General features: G+C 40.2%; 1 protein-coding gene across 1 annotated transcript in view; it reads right to left on the bottom strand.

Moving 5' to 3' along the window:
* The window catches only part of Rab10 (RAB10, member RAS oncogene family), a 76,763-nt gene that overhangs the window by 26,890 nt on the left and 30,051 nt on the right, over positions 1-19,822 (bottom strand). The window contains exon 2 of the mRNA XM_042696625.1: positions 2,345-2,405. Coding sequence (XP_042552559.1) covers positions 2,345-2,405 — 61 coding nt within the window. The remainder of the gene's footprint in view (positions 1-2,344; positions 2,406-19,822) is intronic.

Below are 19,822 nucleotides of genomic sequence, written 5' to 3'. Positions count from 1 at the left end.
GAAATCAAAGAAAATGTGATAGGTCTTTGAAGAACTAGATCTCTTTAGCTAGGCATCAGGCAAGGCCACTCTGAAGGTAACAGGAATTGAGAAGTATCCCAAGTAGAATAGAACATGCTGGCATAATCAGAGGAGTGAAAAAAGTATAAAGGGCCACAGTAGTTGGAGCAAAGCAGTGAGACGAGATCAAAGGGGACAAAACATGGAGCCTCTGACATAGAGGAGTGCTTTGGAATGTTCAGGGTAGCTTAAGGGTCTGGAGAATCTTCAGGGTATATTGTAAAGAGAATTAGAAGAATATCAGTTGTAGGTCAGACATAGTAAGCTCATGCCTATAACCTCAGCTACTCAAGAGAAAGAGATTGGGAAGATCAAGATTTAAGAAAGCCATAGGAAGGAGGACCCAAGTCTGAGACTATCTCTGGGCAAAAAGCAACACTCAATCAGAAAAATAACCTAAAGCAAAATAGCTGATGGCATGACTCAAGTGGCAAAGTACCTGTCTAGCAAGCATGAAGCCTGGAGTTCAAATCCCAGTACTGCCAAAAAGAAAAAAAAAAGTTACCAGTTGGGAGATAGAAATTATACATAAGGGGAGAATAAGCAGCACACAAAGATGAGGTCAGAAAGCTGAACTTGTATTTGAAATGCAACACAGTCAAATGAGTTATCTACATAAGGGAAATAATGACAACTACGATCACATTGTTTTGGGAAAGGTAAATATAGTCGATATGTGGAAAAGTTCTCAAAGAAGTGAAGAATGGGAGTACAGACCTGTTAGGATATGATAACCTCTATAAAATTCAAGGAAGAGGTAAAGGTGGCAAGGACAAGGGGTTACATTGAAGATAATAAAACTATGCATGTTTACCTTGCCCATGTAACTGTAATCCCTCTGTACGGTATTTTCACAATTAAAAAAAAAACTCAATGGGGAAGGGATGGGTAGAGGGGGTAGGGGGGAAGATGGGAAGGGGAAACAAAGGAGGAGGCTACAATGCTTGATAAGAAATGTACTCATTATCTTGCCCATGTAATTGTAACCCCTCTGTACAGTATTTTCACAATAAAAAATAAATAAAAATTTAAAAAAACCCAAAAAACTATACATGAATTCTAGATGTATATTTGGGAGAGAAGCAACAGGGATTTTGCTAATGAATTAGATATGGGAGTTAAGGGAATAGGAAGAATCATAGCACCTTACAGAGGTAGATGGTTAATCCTTGCACAAAAAGAAACTTCTGACTTTAGGTGACTAAATGATGTAAAATTTGCTGATGGTACAAGATACAGATGTTGACACTCCTTCAAAACAATGATGACGACGACAACAACAACAACATGGGGCTGGGGAGGTGGCTCAGTGGTAGAGCGCTTGCCTTGCATGCATGAGGCCCTGGGTTCGATTCCTCAGCACCACATAAGCAGAAAAAGCCGGAAGTGGTGTTGTGGCTCAAGTGGTAGAGCTCTAGCCTTGAGCTGAAGAGCTGAGGGACAGTGCCCAGGCCCAGAGTTCGGGCCCCATTACTGACAAAACAAAACAAAATAAATAAATAACATGAATGTTTTTTAAACAACTACATCAAGATAGTTAAAAAAAGAAATCAAGAAAAGGTAGGTTTGAAGTGTCTAATATGGTTACTTTTCTGATAAATCAACTGTTCTATGGAAAATGTAAACAGTAAAAAAAATTAAAATTAAGGAAATATTTTAAGGAAAATATTTTAAGGAATATATTTTAGCTTAAGACTTTCAAAGTGACAAAAAGATTATAAAGGAACTTTTTATATTTAAAGCATAGTACCAAAGGCTTTTTTTGGGGGAGGGTGCGGGGGGGGGGGGGGGGGGGTCTAGTCATAGGCCCTGAACTCTGGGCCTGGACGCTGTCCCTCAGCTCTTCAGCTCAAGGCTAGCGCCCTACCACTTGAGCCACAGCACCACTTCCAGCTTTTTCCTTATGTGGTACTGAGGAATTGAACCCAGGGCCTCAGGCATGCAAGGCAAGTGCTCTACCACTGAGCCACCTTCCCAGCTCCCCAAAGGCTTTTATATTATTTCACACAATCTTCATTCAGGTGGTATTAATTCCCTTTTACATATGATGAAATAAAGCCTAACAGTGAGCAAGTCCCTTGCCCAAGTTTATAGAGCAAGTAGAAAAAAAACAGATCCCATGGATCCAAAGTCCATAGCAATGTATTTTTTTCCACTGAATGGTCCACTTGCTTTATAAATGGAAGCATAACAATCTAAACAAGTAACAAGGAAGACTTTCATTGCCAAACATTGACTAACTTGGCATTTTGCTACATAAAGTAAATAAATTAGCATTACTTACCATATCTGTAACTTGATCTTCTTTCCTTGTAATTCAACTGTTTTGATCTTGAAGTCTATTCCTGTAATGCAAAGGGGAAAAAAAACGGTAAATTCTAACTCTAGCTTTGTGCTTGGCTATAATAAAATCTATCAGAGTAAAAAGGCCACAGTGATGGGAATAAAACAGTGAGAGATGAGGTCAAGGAGAACAGTAGCCAGAAGCTAGAGTTCAAAGATGAACTGGTATTTTAGAATGTTCAGTGTAGCTATGAGAAGCTGAGAGAAGCTTGAGAATTGAGAAGATCAACAACATTTATAAAAAGGTCCTAACCTTTAATGAATTATAAAACTATATAAGCTTTTGATTGTTTGGTTCTGGATATTCACTAAGAATGTAAATCTGAGAAAATGTGTTGTCAACCTTTAGGCCTGAATAATGAGATCCAGGATGATAGAAATAGCTACATAAAGAGATTTTAAAGTAAAATCTAAGAAAATGTAAGAAAGTAAAATTTAGTATTTGGCAGAGTCTAACACCCCTTTCTTAGTAATTGATTTTTAAAATATGATAAGAAAATGAGTAATACAAGGGCTGGGAATGTGGCTTAGTGGCAGAGTGCTTGCCTAGTTTGCATGAAGCCCTGGGTTTGATTCCTCAGTACTACTACATAAACAGAAAAGGCTGGAAGTGGTGCTGTGGCTCAAGTGGTAGAGTGCTAGCCTGGAGCAAAAGCAGCTCAAGGACAGTGCCCAAACCCTGAGTTCAAGCCCCAGGACAGGCAAAAAAAGAAAAAGAGAAAGAAAAAAGAAAAGAAAATCAATAATTCAGAACACTATAATAATACTGTATTGGAGGGGGAAGGGGACGAGGGGAAGATGGGAAGGGATGGGAAGGGGAAACAAAGGAGGAGGCTACAATGCTTGATAAGAAATGTGCTCATTATCTTGCTCATGTAATTGTAACCCCTCTGTACAGTATTTTCACAATAAAAAAAAATACTGTATTAACCAATGTGACCTAATGGACAAACCTCCATTCAGAAAGAGAATATATAATCTTTATCTTTCAGTTGCTAGGGATTGAACAGAGCCTTGAACATGCTAGACAAGCACTCTGCCACTGAAACAAAATTAAAGCATTGTTTCAGAAAGGAAGGAATACTAAAAGAATAGATTAAGTCAATGATTCATAAAGTATGTGTCTAAGACCAGATCTACTAAGATTTTTTTTTTTTTTGGTCGGTCATGGGGCTTGAACTCTGGGCCTGGGAGCTGTCCCTCAGCTCTTCAGCTCAAGGCGAGCGCTCTACCACTTGAGCTACAGCACCACTTCCGGTTTTCTGGTGGTTTATTGGAGATAGGAGTCTTACGGTCTCTCCTGTCCGGGCTGGCTTTGAACCGCGATCCTCAGATCTCAGCCTCCTGAGTAGCTAGGATTACAGGCGTGAGCCACCAGCGCCCGGCTTTTTTTTTTTTTTTTTTTTTTTTGGGTCCAGTCGTAGGGCCTGAACTCTGGGCCTGGGTGTTGTCCCTCAGCTCTTCAGCTCAAGGCTAGCACTCTACCACTTGAGCCACAGCGCCACCTCCGGCTTTTTTCTTTTTGCTTATGTGGTGCTGAGGAATCGAACCCAGGGCCTCAGGCATGCAAGGCAAGTGCTCTACCACTAAGCCACCTTCCCAGCCCCCAGAGCTACTAAGATTTTTAAAATAATTATCTAAAGGCTTTATTTAGTGGTGTCCGGAAAAAATAACAGAGAAAAAACTTCAAAACAAAAAGGTCAATGGAGATTAAGATGTGAACTACAAATTAAGCAGCATTAGAAAATTCTAGACGTTATAACAGCAACTCCAAACTCCATACAAAAAAATTTGTAAGTTCTGATATACACTCATACTTTTTACATGAGAACTATGAAGCTTTGTTATGACTATAACAGCTTTAAGGTGAGTGATAGGTAAAATAGTCTACTTGTCTTGTGTGGAATAATTGAATACACAAATAGGTGGCAGAAAGCAAAGTGAGAAGGGCTAATATCTCGCTTCTCGCTAATATCTCTATTCAGAAAATACATAGTAAGCAAATCTGCAATCATCAAAAACAGACCTTGGAGTAGACTCAATAAATGGAAATGCATTCCACTAAAAAGAATCTCTGAATGTGGCATGTAGAAAGAACTTACAAAAAACAAAACAAAACAAAACAAAAAACTCGTTTAGGGAAGAAACAGAAAACCAAAGCAGATAAAAACAGGCTTTAATTGCACCAAAGAGGTGTTAGGGTTCCATTTTGTTACAGCCGTAAAGGAGAGACAGGAAAGGTCCTAAGCCTTTAAGCATAGAATACTGTAATTCAGACTTTTAAATGAAAGCCCAAAGTCCTACCATGTTTTTGTGGTTGGTTGGTTTTTTAATGCCAGTTTTGGGGCATGAACTCAAGGCCTGGGTGCTGTCTCTGAACTCTTTCACTCAAGGTTATTGCTCTACCACTTAAGCCACAGTGCCACTTCCAGTTTTTGAGTAGTCAGAGATGAGTCTCACACACTTTCCTGCCCAGGCTGGCTATGAACCATGATCCTCAGATCTCAGCCTCCTGAGAGAGCCACTGACGCCCAGCTAAGATGATTTTTTTTTAATGGGAAGCTGATTTGTTTTCTCAACGCTTTCATAATAAAAGCCCACACAACACATCTGTTCATTACAGGAGACCACTAGTCACCCCAACTTTCTCTCTATAGCAAAACTCCTTGAAAGTTAACTAAGTCATCTCTAGTTTCTTTTTCCACCCACTTACTGAATTCTTTTCATTCAGGCTTTGCTGCTGTTGTTACTGTACTCCTCCCACCAATACACAAATGTCCTCATCAAAACCACTCAATGAAGTCAATGATTTCCTCATTCCTAAACCCAATAGTCATTTCTTTTGGGGGGGGAGGGTGGAGTGAGGGGGAGTGGGAGAATGAAGAGGATTGAATCCAGTGCCTCATGCCGAGCACAAGCCTTGACACTGAGCTACACTCCTAGACCCAATGGTCAGGTGAGTTAACCTAATTAAGCAAGCAGTAACTGAACCTGATCTACATTTTCTGAATGAACATTATCTTGGTTTTCCTATTTTTCTTGCTATTCTTTTATTTTCACTGCTAATTTTTTCTTATCTCTCCAATCCCTAAAATTGGAATATCCTCCTTTTTTCCCCCCCTCGTTGTGCTGGTACTGAGGCCTGAATTCAGGGCCTAAGTGCTATTGCTGAGCTTTTGTGCTCAGGGTAGCATTCTATCAATTGGGACACAGTTTGCTCCATTTCCAACTTTTTGGTGATTAATTGGAGTCTCACAGACTTACCTGTGTAGGATTACAGGCTTGAGCCACCAGCAACCAGCTGAATTTCTCTTTTTAATCTTCATTTAATTCTCTAATCTCCCTAAATAGACTTTCTCTACTTATGTGGCTTTTAATTCTACATACATATTTGATGATTCATAGCATAGCACAGATCTCTCCTCTAAACTCAATACACTCAACAGCTTATTAGGAACCTCCAAATTCCATCTCTCACAGGACTAAAAGTCTAAAACGACCCAGAAGGCTATAACACATTCTGCACTATTACCACCCCTTCCCACAGTCCTCAGCATGCTCTATATTTTTCTACTCTGATCCAGCTAATTGTACTGGCCTCTGTTTTATTGTTATATACACAAGTCTGGCAGATTTCCACCAGAGGACCTTTACATTGTTTCCCAACTTGGCCTATTCTATTTCTAGTCTAGCCCTTTCCCTTAGTGCCCAATCTAGTGCAGCAAGGTTCCTCTATGCTCTTTCCCACTTTCTGTTAGTGATCTCTATTCCTGTTCCTTACTTTACAACATTTCGTTATTTTGGCAATTTATCTCCCTCCTACAAAATGTAATATCCACAAAAGTAGGGTTATTCATCTGTTTGATTTAAATGTACAACATCCAGAAAAAAAAAAGCCTGACACAGTAGGAATAAAAGTTTTATTAAATAAACAGATAAAGGATGTTTTCTGGAGAAAGCAAAGAGATCTTGAAGAAAAAAAAAAAAAGATGGTTAAGGTGAAATCCATAGCTTAACCACTACCTTCCTCCACTCAGCTCTTTAGAACCTCGGTTCAAAGACTAAAATGAGACACCAAAGGGTGGAGGGGAGGCCATGAAGAAGACGAGCATGATTTTTCACCTCAGAATACTATGGATGCTTTAATGAGCAAGGAAGTAAAAAAATAAAGCAAGTTAAACCAGAATACTGACATTTTTATATGATTTTACTATTATTTTGTGTTTATGTGGTACTGAGGAATCAAACCAGGGCCTCATGCATGCTAGGCAAGTAGTCTATCACTAAGCCACATTCCTGCCCTGACTTTTGTTTTTAGTTGGTCGTGGGGCTTGAACTCAGGGCCTGAGAACTGTCCATTTGCTTAAGGCCCTAGCACACTGCCCTTTTCTTTTTGGTCATAGGGCTTGAACTCTGGGCCTGGGTGCTGTCCCTGTGCTCTTCAGTTGAAGACTAGCACTCTACCACTTGAGCCACAGTACCACTTCCAGTTTTCTGATGGTTAATTGGAGATAAGAGTCTCATGGACTTTCCTGCCCCAGGTGGCTTTGAACCATGATCCTCAGATCTCAGTCTCCTGAGTAGCTAGGATTACAGGTGTAAGCCACTGGTGCCCAGCTCTGTTATTTTCTTTTCTTTTTTCTGTTTTTGTTTTTTGGGTCCGGTCGTGGGGCCTGAACTCTGGGCCTGGGCACTGTCCCTCAATCTTCAGCCCAAGGCTAGCGCTCTACCACTTGAGCCACAACGCCACTTCCAGCTTTTTTCTTTTTGCTTATGTGGTGCTGAGGAATTGAACCCAGGGCCTCATGCATGCAAGGCAAGCGCTCTACCACTGAGCCACCTTCCCAGCCCCTTATTTTCTTTAAATGTAGAAATCACACATTCTACAGAAAGTAAAACAAAAACAAAAAAAAAAACTGAGCTCTCTCAACTAAGTGACAAGAACTCTTCTTAGATCAAATCAGAAGGTTGACATCTAACAGAAATTTGATGAAAAAAGAAAATGACATACAGAAAATAACCAGAGACATTATGCACAAAAACTTAACAGAAACAAGGAAATCTATTTTGGGGTTGAAAGACTTACTGAATTTCTAGCATAATAAATAAAGTAAATCTTGTATCATGACATTTCATAGTGAAAAAGATTATAGATATTTGCAGAGAAGCAAAACAGGCCACATTAAAGAAGCAAGAACTATGTACAACTCTACATCTCAAAAACACAGTAGAATCCAGAAGACAAAAAGACAATGCCAGCCAGATGCTAATGGTTTACACCTGTAATCTTAACTACTCAAAAGGCTGAGATCAAAGGATTCTGGTTCAAAGCCAGCCCAGGTAGAAAAAGGAGACTTTCATCTCCAAATAACCAGCAAAAAGCTGGAAGTAAGTGTATACCTCAAGCAGTAGAGCACCATTCAGAACAAAAAAACCAAGCGAGAGCACAAGTCCTGAATTCAAACCCCAGTACTGACACACACACACAAAGTAATGTCAAGCTGGGTACTAGTGGCTTATGCCTGTAATACTAGCTATTCAGGAGACTGATTATCTGGAGGACCACAGTTTGAGGCCAGCCTGAGAAGAAAAGTTAGCTAGACTCAACCTCCAAAATCAAAAGCAGGTCTGACTCATGTGATAAGAGTATCAACCTCTTGTAATCACAAACACAACTTTTACAGTCTATGATCTCTTTCCAAGTAAATGCCTTCATTATACTAACATATACTTTCCATATGCACTTACCTCAGTATGGAAAATGTTAAATTAAGATAAAAGTAGAGCCAGGTACTGGTGGCTCACATCTATAATCCTAGCTACTCATGAAGCTCAGAGACCAGGCAGAAAAATCTTCAAAACTTCATCTGCATTTAACCAGCAAAATTGGAAGTGTGGCCCAAATGTTAGGTTTGAGCAAGCAAAGAAAGCAAGAGTGTAAGGCTTGTAGGACTCTGAGTTTAAGACTGGTAGTAACAAAACGAACTTTACAACTTTGGGGGGAGGGGGGAAATTGGGGGGGGCAGGGGGGGCTGGGAAGGGATGTGAAGGGTGAACAATGCTTGATAAGAAATGTACTCATTATCTTGCCCATGTAATTGTAACCCCTCTGTACAGTATGTTCACAAAAAATAAATAAAAAAAAGACTGGTAGTAACAATAATGAAAGAGGGGGGGAGGGAGGGAAGGAGAGAGGGAGGAGGGAGGGAGGGAGGAAGGAGAGAGAGAAAGAAAAGGAAGGAAGGAAGGAAGGAAGGAAGGAAGGAAGGAAGGAAGGAAGGAAGGAAGGAAGGAAGGAAGGAAGGAAGGAAGGAAGGAGCATGATAAACTTTAGGGATCAGACAAAATCATTAATTCAGATGCTAAGAAAAGAAACACCTACCATCAAGATTTTGACGGGAGAAATTATCATATTCTACTGCAGCATTATCATTTGCTAAGTAATCATAATCACAATTTGATCCAGTGATTTTTTTTTTTTTTTTTTTTGCCAGTCCTGGCTTGAACTCAAGGCATGGGCACTGTCCCTGAGCTTCTCTGTGCTCAAGGCTAGCACTCTACGACTTGAGCCACAGCACCACTTCCTGCTTTTTCTGCTTATGTGATACTGAGGAATTGAACCCAGGGCCTCATGCATACAAGGCAAGCACTCTACCACTGAGCCACCTTCCCAGCCCCTCCCTCAATTGATTTTTTTTGGGGGGTGGCGTTGGTCATGGGGCTTGAACTCTGGGCCTGGGCACTGACCCTCAACTCTTCAGCTCCAGGCTAGCTCTCTACCACTTGCCACAGCGCCACTTCCGGTTTTCTGGTGGTTTATTGGTGGTAACAGTCTCAGAGACTTTCCTGCCCAGACTGGCTTTGAACTGTGATACTCAGATCTCAGCCTCCTGAGTAGTTAGCATTACAGGCATGAGCCGCTGGCGCCCGGCTCCAATTCTTTTTTTTTTTCTTTTTTTTTGGGTCCGGTCATGGGGCCTGAACTCTGGGCCTGGGTGCTGTCCCCTCAGCTCTTCAGCTCAAGGCTAACGCTCTACCACTTGAGCCACAGTGCCACTTTCTATGTGGTGCTGAGGAATCGAACCCAGGGCCTCAGGCATGCAAGGCAAGCGCTCTGCCACCTTCCCAGCGCCGTGGCTCCAATTATTTTTAAAGGTTCAGTTAATGTAAAAATGCACTAAAGGAATTTCTACTTCTCACAGATTTCTGGGATTCAACTCCAAAGCGTAATTCAATTTACTGTGGTATATTAGTCAACACCTTTATCAATTTTCAGCCGCTCAAGAGAGAAACAGTGAGAATATATTTGACTTAATGATGTTGCACAAGCACCATCCAGTGGCAAGAGGACTAACTGCAACCCCTAGCCACTAAGAACAGAGTAGTAGCATAAAACAAACTCCAATCAAAGTTTATCCATTTAAAAATGACCAATACCTATGGGAGGTTTTGTTTTTGTTTTGGGGTTTTGCTGTTTTTTTGTTTTGTTTTGTTTTGTTTTTTGCCATCCTGGGGCTTGAACTCAGGGTCTGGACACTGTACCTGAGCTTCTTTTGCTCAAGGCTAGCATTCTACCACTTGAGCCACAGCACCACTTCTGGCCTTTTCTGTTTATGTGGTACTGAGGAATCAAACCCAGAGCTTCATGCATGCAAACACTCTACCACCAAGATACATTCCCATCCCATACCTATGGTTTTTACCAACTGAAAACCCCAGTGTTTTCTTTTCTATCCAGAGAGAAATCAAGAAGCACGAGCTGGACGCAGTGGCTCATCCCTGCAATCTCAGCTACTGAGGAGACGGAGACAGGGAGAACCATGATTTGAAACTACTCCAGGCAAATTTTAAGAGACCCAATCTCAATCAATAAAAAGTTGGGTTCAGTGGCATGTGCCTGTTATGCCAGCTACACAAGAAGAGTAAATAGAAGGACTGCAGCCCAAGCCAGTCTGGGCAAAAAGTAAGACCCTATTGGAAAAATAATAAAAGCAAAAAGAGCAACAAGGGGCACAGATGAAGTGGTAGAGAGCCAACCGACCTACCAGAGCTTAAATCCCAGTACTAAAAAAAAAAAAGAAGATGGGCAGGAAGGTCTACTGAGACTCTTATCTTCAGTTAACCACCAAAAAGTTGGAAATGAAGCTGTGACTCAAGTGGTAGTGTACTACACCCCTTGAGTGAAAAAGCTAAGGGACAGCACCCAGGCCCTAAGTTCAAGCACCAGTACCAGCACAAAACAAAACAAAACAAAAAAAGATTTACCTACATTTTTAAAAATTCCTTTTACTTTGAAATTTAAGAAACCAAGTTCTAGTCTCAGCCCTGTAACTAACAAATCTTGAAAGGGCAATTTCACCAGTAGGCACATCCATCCATCCATCCATCCATCCATCCATCCATCCATCCATCCATCCATCCATCCGTCCATCCATCCGTCCATCCATCCCTGCCTGCCTGCCTGCCTGTCTGTCTCTCTGCATGGTTGATAAAGTTGGGTACTGGGGCTTATTCATACTTGCTAGTAGGCAAGCACTCTACAGACTTAATCCATGCCTCAACTCTAGCTCCTTTCCTATATATAGCTTAGTTAACATTCAATGGTATCATTCTAAAAAGTGCAATCCTATTTCATTCTATTATTTCCATTCTACAAAGGAGGAATGGTAGCGTACATGCCTAGATGGTACTCTTGATTCAAACCAAAATTTCACTCAAGTAAAATTTTTAAAAAGCAATAACAGAGAAGTAAAGCTAATATTTACTAGATAATTACTAAGTATGCTAAGTACTTTATATGCAATGTTTTAAAACTGGTACCAAGACTTACTTGAACTCAGGGCCTGCCTGAATTCAGAACTTGTTTGGCTTTCTTGCTAATGGCTAGTTAGTGCTCTACCACTTAAATAACACCTCCAGCACAGTCTTTACTGGCTACCCAGAGATGAAGTCTTACGGACTTCTGCCCAGATGGCTTCAAACCTCAATCTTCTCAGAGCTCAGCCTCTCAAGTAGCTCACAGGAGTAAGCCACCAGTGCCCAGTAAGTATTCACAAAAATCCTCTAAGATAATACTGATATGTTTATTTTATAAAACAGAAAATTAGAGATAATCTACCTAAAGTCACAGGAAAAACATATGACATAACTAGAAATATACCGTGTTGTACAACCACTAACAGTCTTTACCTAATTTCAAAATTTTCTCATCACCTCAAAAGGAAAGCCAAATCATTCCAAGTCAGGATATGGTAAAGAAACTTGAGCATCTATGTTCATTGCTATACTATTCACAACAGTTAAGTTATAGAAACAGCTCAGATGCCCTACAATAGAGACAAATAAAATGTGGTACATATACATAATGAATTTTACACACGCCATTAGAAAGAATAAGATTATGTCATTTGCAGGGAAATGGAAGGACCTACAACAAATCATGCTAATAAATAGTGCATATTGTTTTCTCATATGTGGAAACCAGATCTAAAATCTAACCGATACAGGACTCCAGATATTCACACACAGTCAGACTAAAGGAGGATACCCTTAAGGGGAAGAATCCAAAGGGATAACTTCTTCAAACATTTAAAAATACTATCTACGGCTGGGTGCTAGTGGCTCATGCCTGTAATCCTAGCTACTTGGGAAGCTGAGATCTGAGAATCACGGTTTGAAGCTAGCCCAGGCAGGAAAGTCTGTGAGACTCCTATCTCCAATAAATTATCCACCTCTTGCCCAACCCAAATGCTGGCAATGGAGCTGTGGCACAAGTGCTAGAGCATTAGTCTCAAGCAAAAGAAGCTAGGGACAGTGCCCAGGCCCTGAGTTCAAACCCTAAGACTGTCAAACCAACACAAAAAACAGTCTATAGAAGTGAATTCCAAGCAATGAAAACATGGGGTTCTTTGTTGTTGGTATGTTGGAGGTGGTGGTAGTTGTTTGTGCTTTTGAGAGTTTTTTTAGGAGGGGACAAAGGAAGGGTGCAGAAAGGGAGGGAGTATACATTATGTGGAAAATGTAACCTACGTAAATTGGGGGCAGGGACGGGAGTAGGAAACTGGGGAAAGCAAAAGAAAGGTTGACACTGTCCCCCCAAAAAATGTACTCACTACCAGACTTATGAAACGATAAACCCTCTGTACAACATCTTAATAATAATGGAAAAATTATACTAAAAAAATAAGCCAGATGCTGGTGGTTTACACCTGTAATCCTAGTGACTCAGAAGGCAATGATCTGAAGATCTCAGTTCAAGCCAGCCTAGGCAGGAAACTCTGTGATTCTTACTTCCAATTAACCAGCAGTGGCACTGTGGCTCGAAGTGGTAGAGCACTAGCCTAAGCAAAAGAGCTTAGAGACAGCACCCAGGTCCAGAGTTCAAGTCCCATGACCTACAAACAAAAAAGAAGGGTGGGGGAGGGAAAACCTATACCCTAAATAGCTACTTCCCATTCTTCCTTTCTCCAAGTGCAAGACTTGGGAAACCACCAATCTGCATTCAGTTTCTATGATTAAGTGCTTTTGATTATTTCACAGAAATAGAATGTAACATGTGACCTTTTGTTTTGCTTCTTTCACTTAGCATATTTTCGAGGTCCACCCCCATGTAGCATATATTATTAGTACTCCATTCCTTTTTACAAATGATGTATAGCACATTGAATGTACAGACAACAATTTTGTTTATTCATCTATCATCTATTCATAAACACATTTTGGCTTTTGTGAATAGTGTTGCCCTGAATGTATATGCTGAGTAGTTGGTTTCAGTTTCTTCAAGTATGTTCAATGGGTGAAATGTCTGGTCATATGGTAAACCTAAGTTTAACTTTTTGAGGAACTGACAAAACTTTTTCAACAGCGGCTGTACAATTTTTTACTTTCCCATCAGTATTGGGACTCTAAGTGCATGCCACCCAGCTAGCTTTTCTCTCCTACTCCCCCCACCTCCTTCTTCATATCTCCCCCCTCCCAATAAACAATGCTTTTTTGGATTATTAGTGCTAGGGGGTCACAAACTCAGGACCTCATTTACCTACACTTTCATACTTACTTCTGAGTAATGTTGAAATACACAACTGTATAACTGTGGATTCTGTTTCTCCATCCAAATGTGTTTCCACAACTATTTTGAAACTGTTATTAGGTACGTAAACATGACAGACTGATCATTTATTATTTTGAAAAGAACCTTGCTATTTTTGGAAACATACGCCTTGTTCTGAAATTTACTTTGTCTAATTAGTGGGGGGGGGGGGGGGGAGTTGTGTGTGTGACAATTTTATTTCTTGTTTTGGCCAGCAGAAATCAAAGCCAGGGCCTTGTCCATGCTAAACAAATGTTCTCCCGTTGAGGTATACAGTCCTACTTTGTCTAATATTAATAAGCCTCTCTTTTGACATTAATAGCTTAGTAGATATACCTAATTTATATTAGTGGTTGCTCTAAGATTTATAATACATATTTTCACTAGCACAGTTGACCACTAAATGGTATTATGCCACTTCTTGCATAATGTAAGACCTTTATGCTGGTATGGTAGTACATATCTGTAATTTCAGCTATCTCAAGAGGCAGAAGGACCAAGCTTGAAGGCAACCCTCGCAAGTTAGTGAGGCTGTCTCAAAAATATAAATAAAGGCCTGGGACCAAGACTCAAGTGGTACAGCACTTGCCTAGTTTATGAGTAGCCCTAGCTCTAACTTACAGTACCACCAAATTAAAAACAAACAAACAACCTTGAGAATATACATGTTTTCTTCCTCCCATAATCTAGCCTTTCTCCGTGCTTCTGCATTTTACTAGTAACTGGTATAACACGCTATAAAACACTAAATACTTTTTGCTTTACACAGTCATCTTGTAAACAAGATAAAAACAGAGGAGAAACGATTTGTATTTCCCCATATTTTACAATTTCCTGTCTTCTTCACCCCTTTGTGTAAGTCTTGAGTTTCCATGTAAAATAATCTTCTGAGCCAAAAAACTTAACTTTTTAACTTAGACAAAATTTTCTCTCAGCTTTTGTCTGAAATGTCTACTGTTTTCCTTTTTTTTGCTAAGATATTTTTGTTAGAATTAAATTCTAAGTTGATAGGTTTTTCCTCTTAAAACTTCAACAATATTATTCCAATTTTTTCTTGTTTGCACTGTTTCTTTTTTCCATCCTTTGCAGTAGGTTATTTATAATTTTATAGAAAAAATGGAAATATTAGAAGAGTTCACATGTACCTTTTCCCCAACTTCTAATGTTAACAACTTTATACAACCATAGCACTTTAATCAGAAATAGGAAGATAACACTGAACCCGACAATTAACTAAACTATAAGCCTAAATCAATTAATCAACTTATGTTTTCTGATTTTCCTGAGGTTTTGGCTATGCTGTTTTGTCTTACTAATGTCTTTATCTGTCTCAGGATCCAATTAGTACCCCACATTGCTTATCATCGTCTCCTAGTTTCCTCTATCCTAAGAAAGAAGCTCCTTCAGGCTGACTTCGATACTTTACTAAGAACAACTTTCTGTTTTAGTATCATAATATATTCCAGGATCATCTTGCAGTTATCTTACCCTAGCTCAAGGAAACCCTATTCATTAAAGAGCTGAGCTTTATGTGCAGTCTAAGAACCGGGCACTAAATGTGTTCACTGTTATTGGAGCTCGTATGCCTTTCCTGTGGGAAGAACTAGAATGCATTTATGTATACCAATCAATGTATATAAATCCGTACCTCTATAGCTATTTTGTATATATTTACATAATATAAAAAAACACGAGCTTGTGCTGTACCTACAATTCCAACCCAACAATAGTGCATTCTAGCCTTCTTATTTTCCTTACATGTACAATACTTTTTTTTCAACAGTAAGAAATCTCTTCAGCAAGCTGGGCACCTATGGTTCATGTCTGTAATACTAGCTACTCAGGAGGCTCAAAGTTGAGGACTATGGTTTGAAGCCAGCCCAGTCATCAAAGTCTGTGAGACTCTTATCTCTATAAAATTAAACCACCAAAAGGCTGGAAGTGGAGCTGTAGCTAAAGTGGTAGAAACTAGCCTTGAGCACAAAAGCTCAGGAATAGCACCCAGGACCAATACACAAAAATATTTACTCCTATCTTCAACTCTAATAAATATAGTTCCAGATTTGCTAATCTACACTAATATGAGAAACCAGATTTACTAACTAGAATAAAGTACTTGTATATTATTTAGTCAAAATACCTTATCTAATGTTGCTTTGATTACTATTATGGTAATTAATCTTGGTTGACTGGACTGAGGGATGCCTAGAAAACTGGAAAAGCATACTACTTCTAGGTCCATCTGTAAGTGTTGAAGGGGAAAGACAGTACTGTCTTAAAGTAAGGCGGGAGCCCCAAATGAAATAAGAAGTGAACGCAGAGGCTCATCCACACTGTCCAACCTCTATTCTTGTTGGGGTGGGAATGCACTGATTTTTTTTTTTCTTTTTGGCTGCTGCCAATGCCCACAGACAGCAGATTCCAGCTTCTTCAGCCTTTGCAGGTAGACTCACAGTAACTCTCCAGGAGCTTCCATTCCTTCAGCCTCAGACATCATTGTTCTGAGGCATCTTAGGCTGAGCAGCTCCTGGTTTTCTCCATTTCTCCAGCTAACAGCCATTGTGGGCCTCTAATCATATAAGCCAATCTACTAAATCCCCCTTTATAATTATGTAAACACTCTATTGGTTTTGTTCTATAAAGAACTTTAATACTACCATTTTCTTCTCCCTCAGCGTGGTTATGCTGTTCATTTGAAAAGCAATAAGGATAATGCTGGCCAGAAGTTGTTCTTATCTTTGTCCCTCTGAATATACTTTTCAACTCTGGCTTTTAGTAGTTTGAATAAGATGTACCTCAGTGTTATTTTCTTTGACTCTAAATTCATTAGGCTTATAGGCTTACAAGCTTTCATAATATTTGGAGACTTTTTGGTCATTATTTCTTCAAATACTTTTTCTCCAAACTGTCTCCTTTTATCTTGGAGTCCAATTCCATATGCTTAGACCATGAGATTACTCTATACTACTGAGGTTCAATTGTTTGAGCCTGTTCCCCCACCCCACCCACCCCGTGCTTGAGTTTGGGTATAATATCCTAGTTTCTATTACCTTATCACAGATCTCATCTGTAAAATCTAATCTGCTATTGAGCCTGCTGACTGAGACTTTCATTTCAGATCCTCTATTTTTCAGTTCTAGAAGTTCTACTGGGTCATTTTTACTTCTTATATTTGTCTCCTTGAGGTTATACTTTCCTTGGAATACTTCAACCTCTTCCTGTTTTCTAACCTATCATCTCTGTCATTTCTTAAAGTTTTATATTTTCTCATTTTTTCATTAATACAATAATTTGTGATATTGGCTGCTTAGTATTTCAGACTGTTGATGAATATGTAGTTTCATTTTATCAGTATATATTATACATAGGTGCATAACTATAGCATCTCATGTATGTAAACATTGTACTTTGATCCGATTAGCCCCTTTTATTGCTCTTTCTTTTCCCAAGGCTCACTCCCTCATTCTGTTTTGTTTTGAAACAGTCTCATCTGCAATTCAGGCAGGCCCAACTCTCATGTCTCAGCCTCTGGAGTGCTGGGATTACAGGTATATACATACATCACAAGTTTTATGCATAGGGACTTTTAAATTACTAATAACTGACTTACTTGTTTTCTTTTTTCTTTTGTGGTACTGGGGATCAAATATAGAGCCTCTAGCATGGTAAGCAAATAACCTAACACTAAACTATAGCCCTACCCTAGATGGAAATAAGGCTTCATTTCCAGCTTTTTCTATAGTTACTTCACCTCTACTGCTAAAGACTGTACTTTCAAATAACTCATTATTTAGTAGGGGCTCTCCACTCTAGTTAAACTCCCTCTTAATCTGTGAGTTCAAATAGTTCCACTAGCTTCTTAATAGTCACCTGTTTAAGGTACAAAACCTCATTCTGTATCCGACCAAAGACTCAAAGGGACCCTCCTGCAAGTTCCTAAGTCTCACTGTGTGCAACTCCTTTTTTTTGGTTAGTGGTGGGGCTTGAACTCTGGGCTTGGGCTCAGCTCTTCAGCTGAGGGCGAGCGCTCTACCACTTGAGTCACACACAACACCACTTCCAGTTTTCTGGTGGTTTATTGAAGATAAGAGTCTCACAGACTTTTCTGCCTGGGCTGGCTTTGAACCAAGATCCTCAGATCTCAGTCTCATAGGTAGCTAGGATTACAGGTGTGAGCCACCGGCGCCCAGCTGCAACTCTTTTTTTTTTTTGGGGGGGGGGGAGGGTCAGTCGTGGGGCCTGAACTCTGGGCCTGGGCGCTGTCCCTCAGCTCTTTGGTGCAAGGCTAGTGCTCTACCACTTGAGCCAAAGCACCACTTCCGGCTTTTTCTGCTTATGTGGTGCTGAGGAATTGAACCCAGGGCCTCATGCATGCAAGGCAAGCACTCTTAACACTGAGCCACCTTCTCAGCCCCCAACTCCATTTTTAATGGTAGTCAACTCTACAAACCCCTTCATCTTATTTGTTCTGGAATTCAGTTTCAGATAGAAATGCAGAAAAATCACAGGTTTTCAATTTATTTTCTCTCAAGAAGCACAGTTATATTCAGGCTATTACCAAATATCTAAAACCAGTGTTTCACATGGTTTGTCCAGTTTCCTGGCAGTTTATAAACAGAGAACTGGTCTGGTACTGACTACTTTATAGCAGCCTGTGTGAAAATGTTCAAAGTTGTCTTACTCTCCACACCACCCCCTCCTTTTTTTTTCCCCCTGGTGCCTGTCCCAGGGCTTGAACTCAGGGCCTAAGTGCTATCCCTGAGCTTCTTTGTTCTAGGATGGTGAGCTACCACTTGAACCACAGCTCCACTTCCAAAATTTTATTCTCTTACAATTAAGCAGTCATTTTACTTTTTTGGAACATGTTCTCATTTGAAAGCCTAATGAAGAACATGAATCCTTTGCCCATACCCAATGTATGCACATATAAAATTTTAGCGTTCACTCTCCATACTCTAGTCCCCCTGCCTTCTGATATTCCAGATACTGTGGTACAATACCAGGACACACTACCATCATTCTTTGAAGATTTTATACTTTGTATTTACTGAAACTTGTTAAAGATGAAAGTACTAGAGCTAAGGACTTTTTGATCCAAGACAATCTAGCTGGGGTGCAGGGGTGGCCCACACCTGTAATCCTAGCTACTCAGGGGGCTAGATCTCAAGGCTTCATGCATTCAACTGAGATCTGAGGATCACAGTTCAAAGCCAGCCCAGGCAGGAAGGTCCATGATTTTTTTTTTTTGCCAGTCCTGGGGCTTGAACTCAGGGCCTGGGCACTATCCCTGAGCTTCTTTTGCTCAAGGCTAGCACTCTACCACTTGAGCCACAGCACCATTTTTTGCTTTTTCTGTTATGTGGTATGAGGAAATCGAACCAAGGGCTTCATGCATGCTAAGCAAGTACTCTACCACTAAGCCACATTCCCAGCCCTCCATGAAATTTTTTATCTCAAATTAACAACAAAAAAGCTGAAAGGAGAGCTGGTAGAACACCAGCTTTGAACACAAAAGCTCCGAGAACCCACCCAGACCTTGAGTTCAAGCCCAGAACCAGCACCAGAAAACAAACAAACAAACAACAACAACAACAAAAAACTACTACTTAAGCCACAGCACTAGAATTTCTGGTCTTTTGGTGGTTATAGATTAGAGTCTCGGGCTGGGAATGTGGCTTAGTGGTAGAGTGCTTGCTTAGCTAAATGTAAGAAGCCTTGAGTTCTATTCCTCAGTACCACATACAGAAAAAAGCCTGAAGTGGTGCTGTAGCTCAAGTTGTAAAATGCTAGCCTTGAGCAAAAGAAGCTCAGTACCTAGGCCCCATGACTGGCGGGGGGGGGGGGGGGGGGGGGGTGGGGGGGGGGAAGGATATTGATTAGAGTCTCATGGACTCTTGTACATGGGCTGGCTTCAAACCATGATCCTTATAGCTCAGCCTTTTGAGTAGCCAGGCTTACACAACTGTGAGGCACTTGCATTTACTTGGCTTTTACGTCTTTTTTAAGACACAGTTTTGCTCAGTGTCCAGGTTAGCCTCAAACCCACAATCCTCCTGCCTCAGCTTCCTGTTAATTTCTTAAAAGTTTAGTTTCAATGACAAATCTGAAATCCTATCCATGATTCTTTATTTATTATTACATTAACAGAAGTAACTTTATACTTTAATGCTATTGGGATTTGAACTCAGAACCTCATGCTTGCTAGGTAGGCATTTTACTACTTAAGCCACACTCAAAGCCCAGTTTCTCCAAAGTTTGAATGGATCTTTTTGTCCATGTATGATTTAAGCACCATGTATTAGATTTGAAATTAATGTTTCATTGAGTTAC

The sequence above is a fragment of the Dipodomys spectabilis genome, unplaced genomic scaffold, assembly GCF_019054845.1.
Source record: "Dipodomys spectabilis isolate Male_0828 unplaced genomic scaffold, ASM1905484v1 ptg000210l, whole genome shotgun sequence".
NCBI lineage: Eukaryota > Metazoa > Chordata > Mammalia > Rodentia > Heteromyidae > Dipodomys > Dipodomys spectabilis.
Note: the sequence above shows the minus strand (reverse complement) of the source record. Positions and strands in the feature narration are given on the sequence as shown.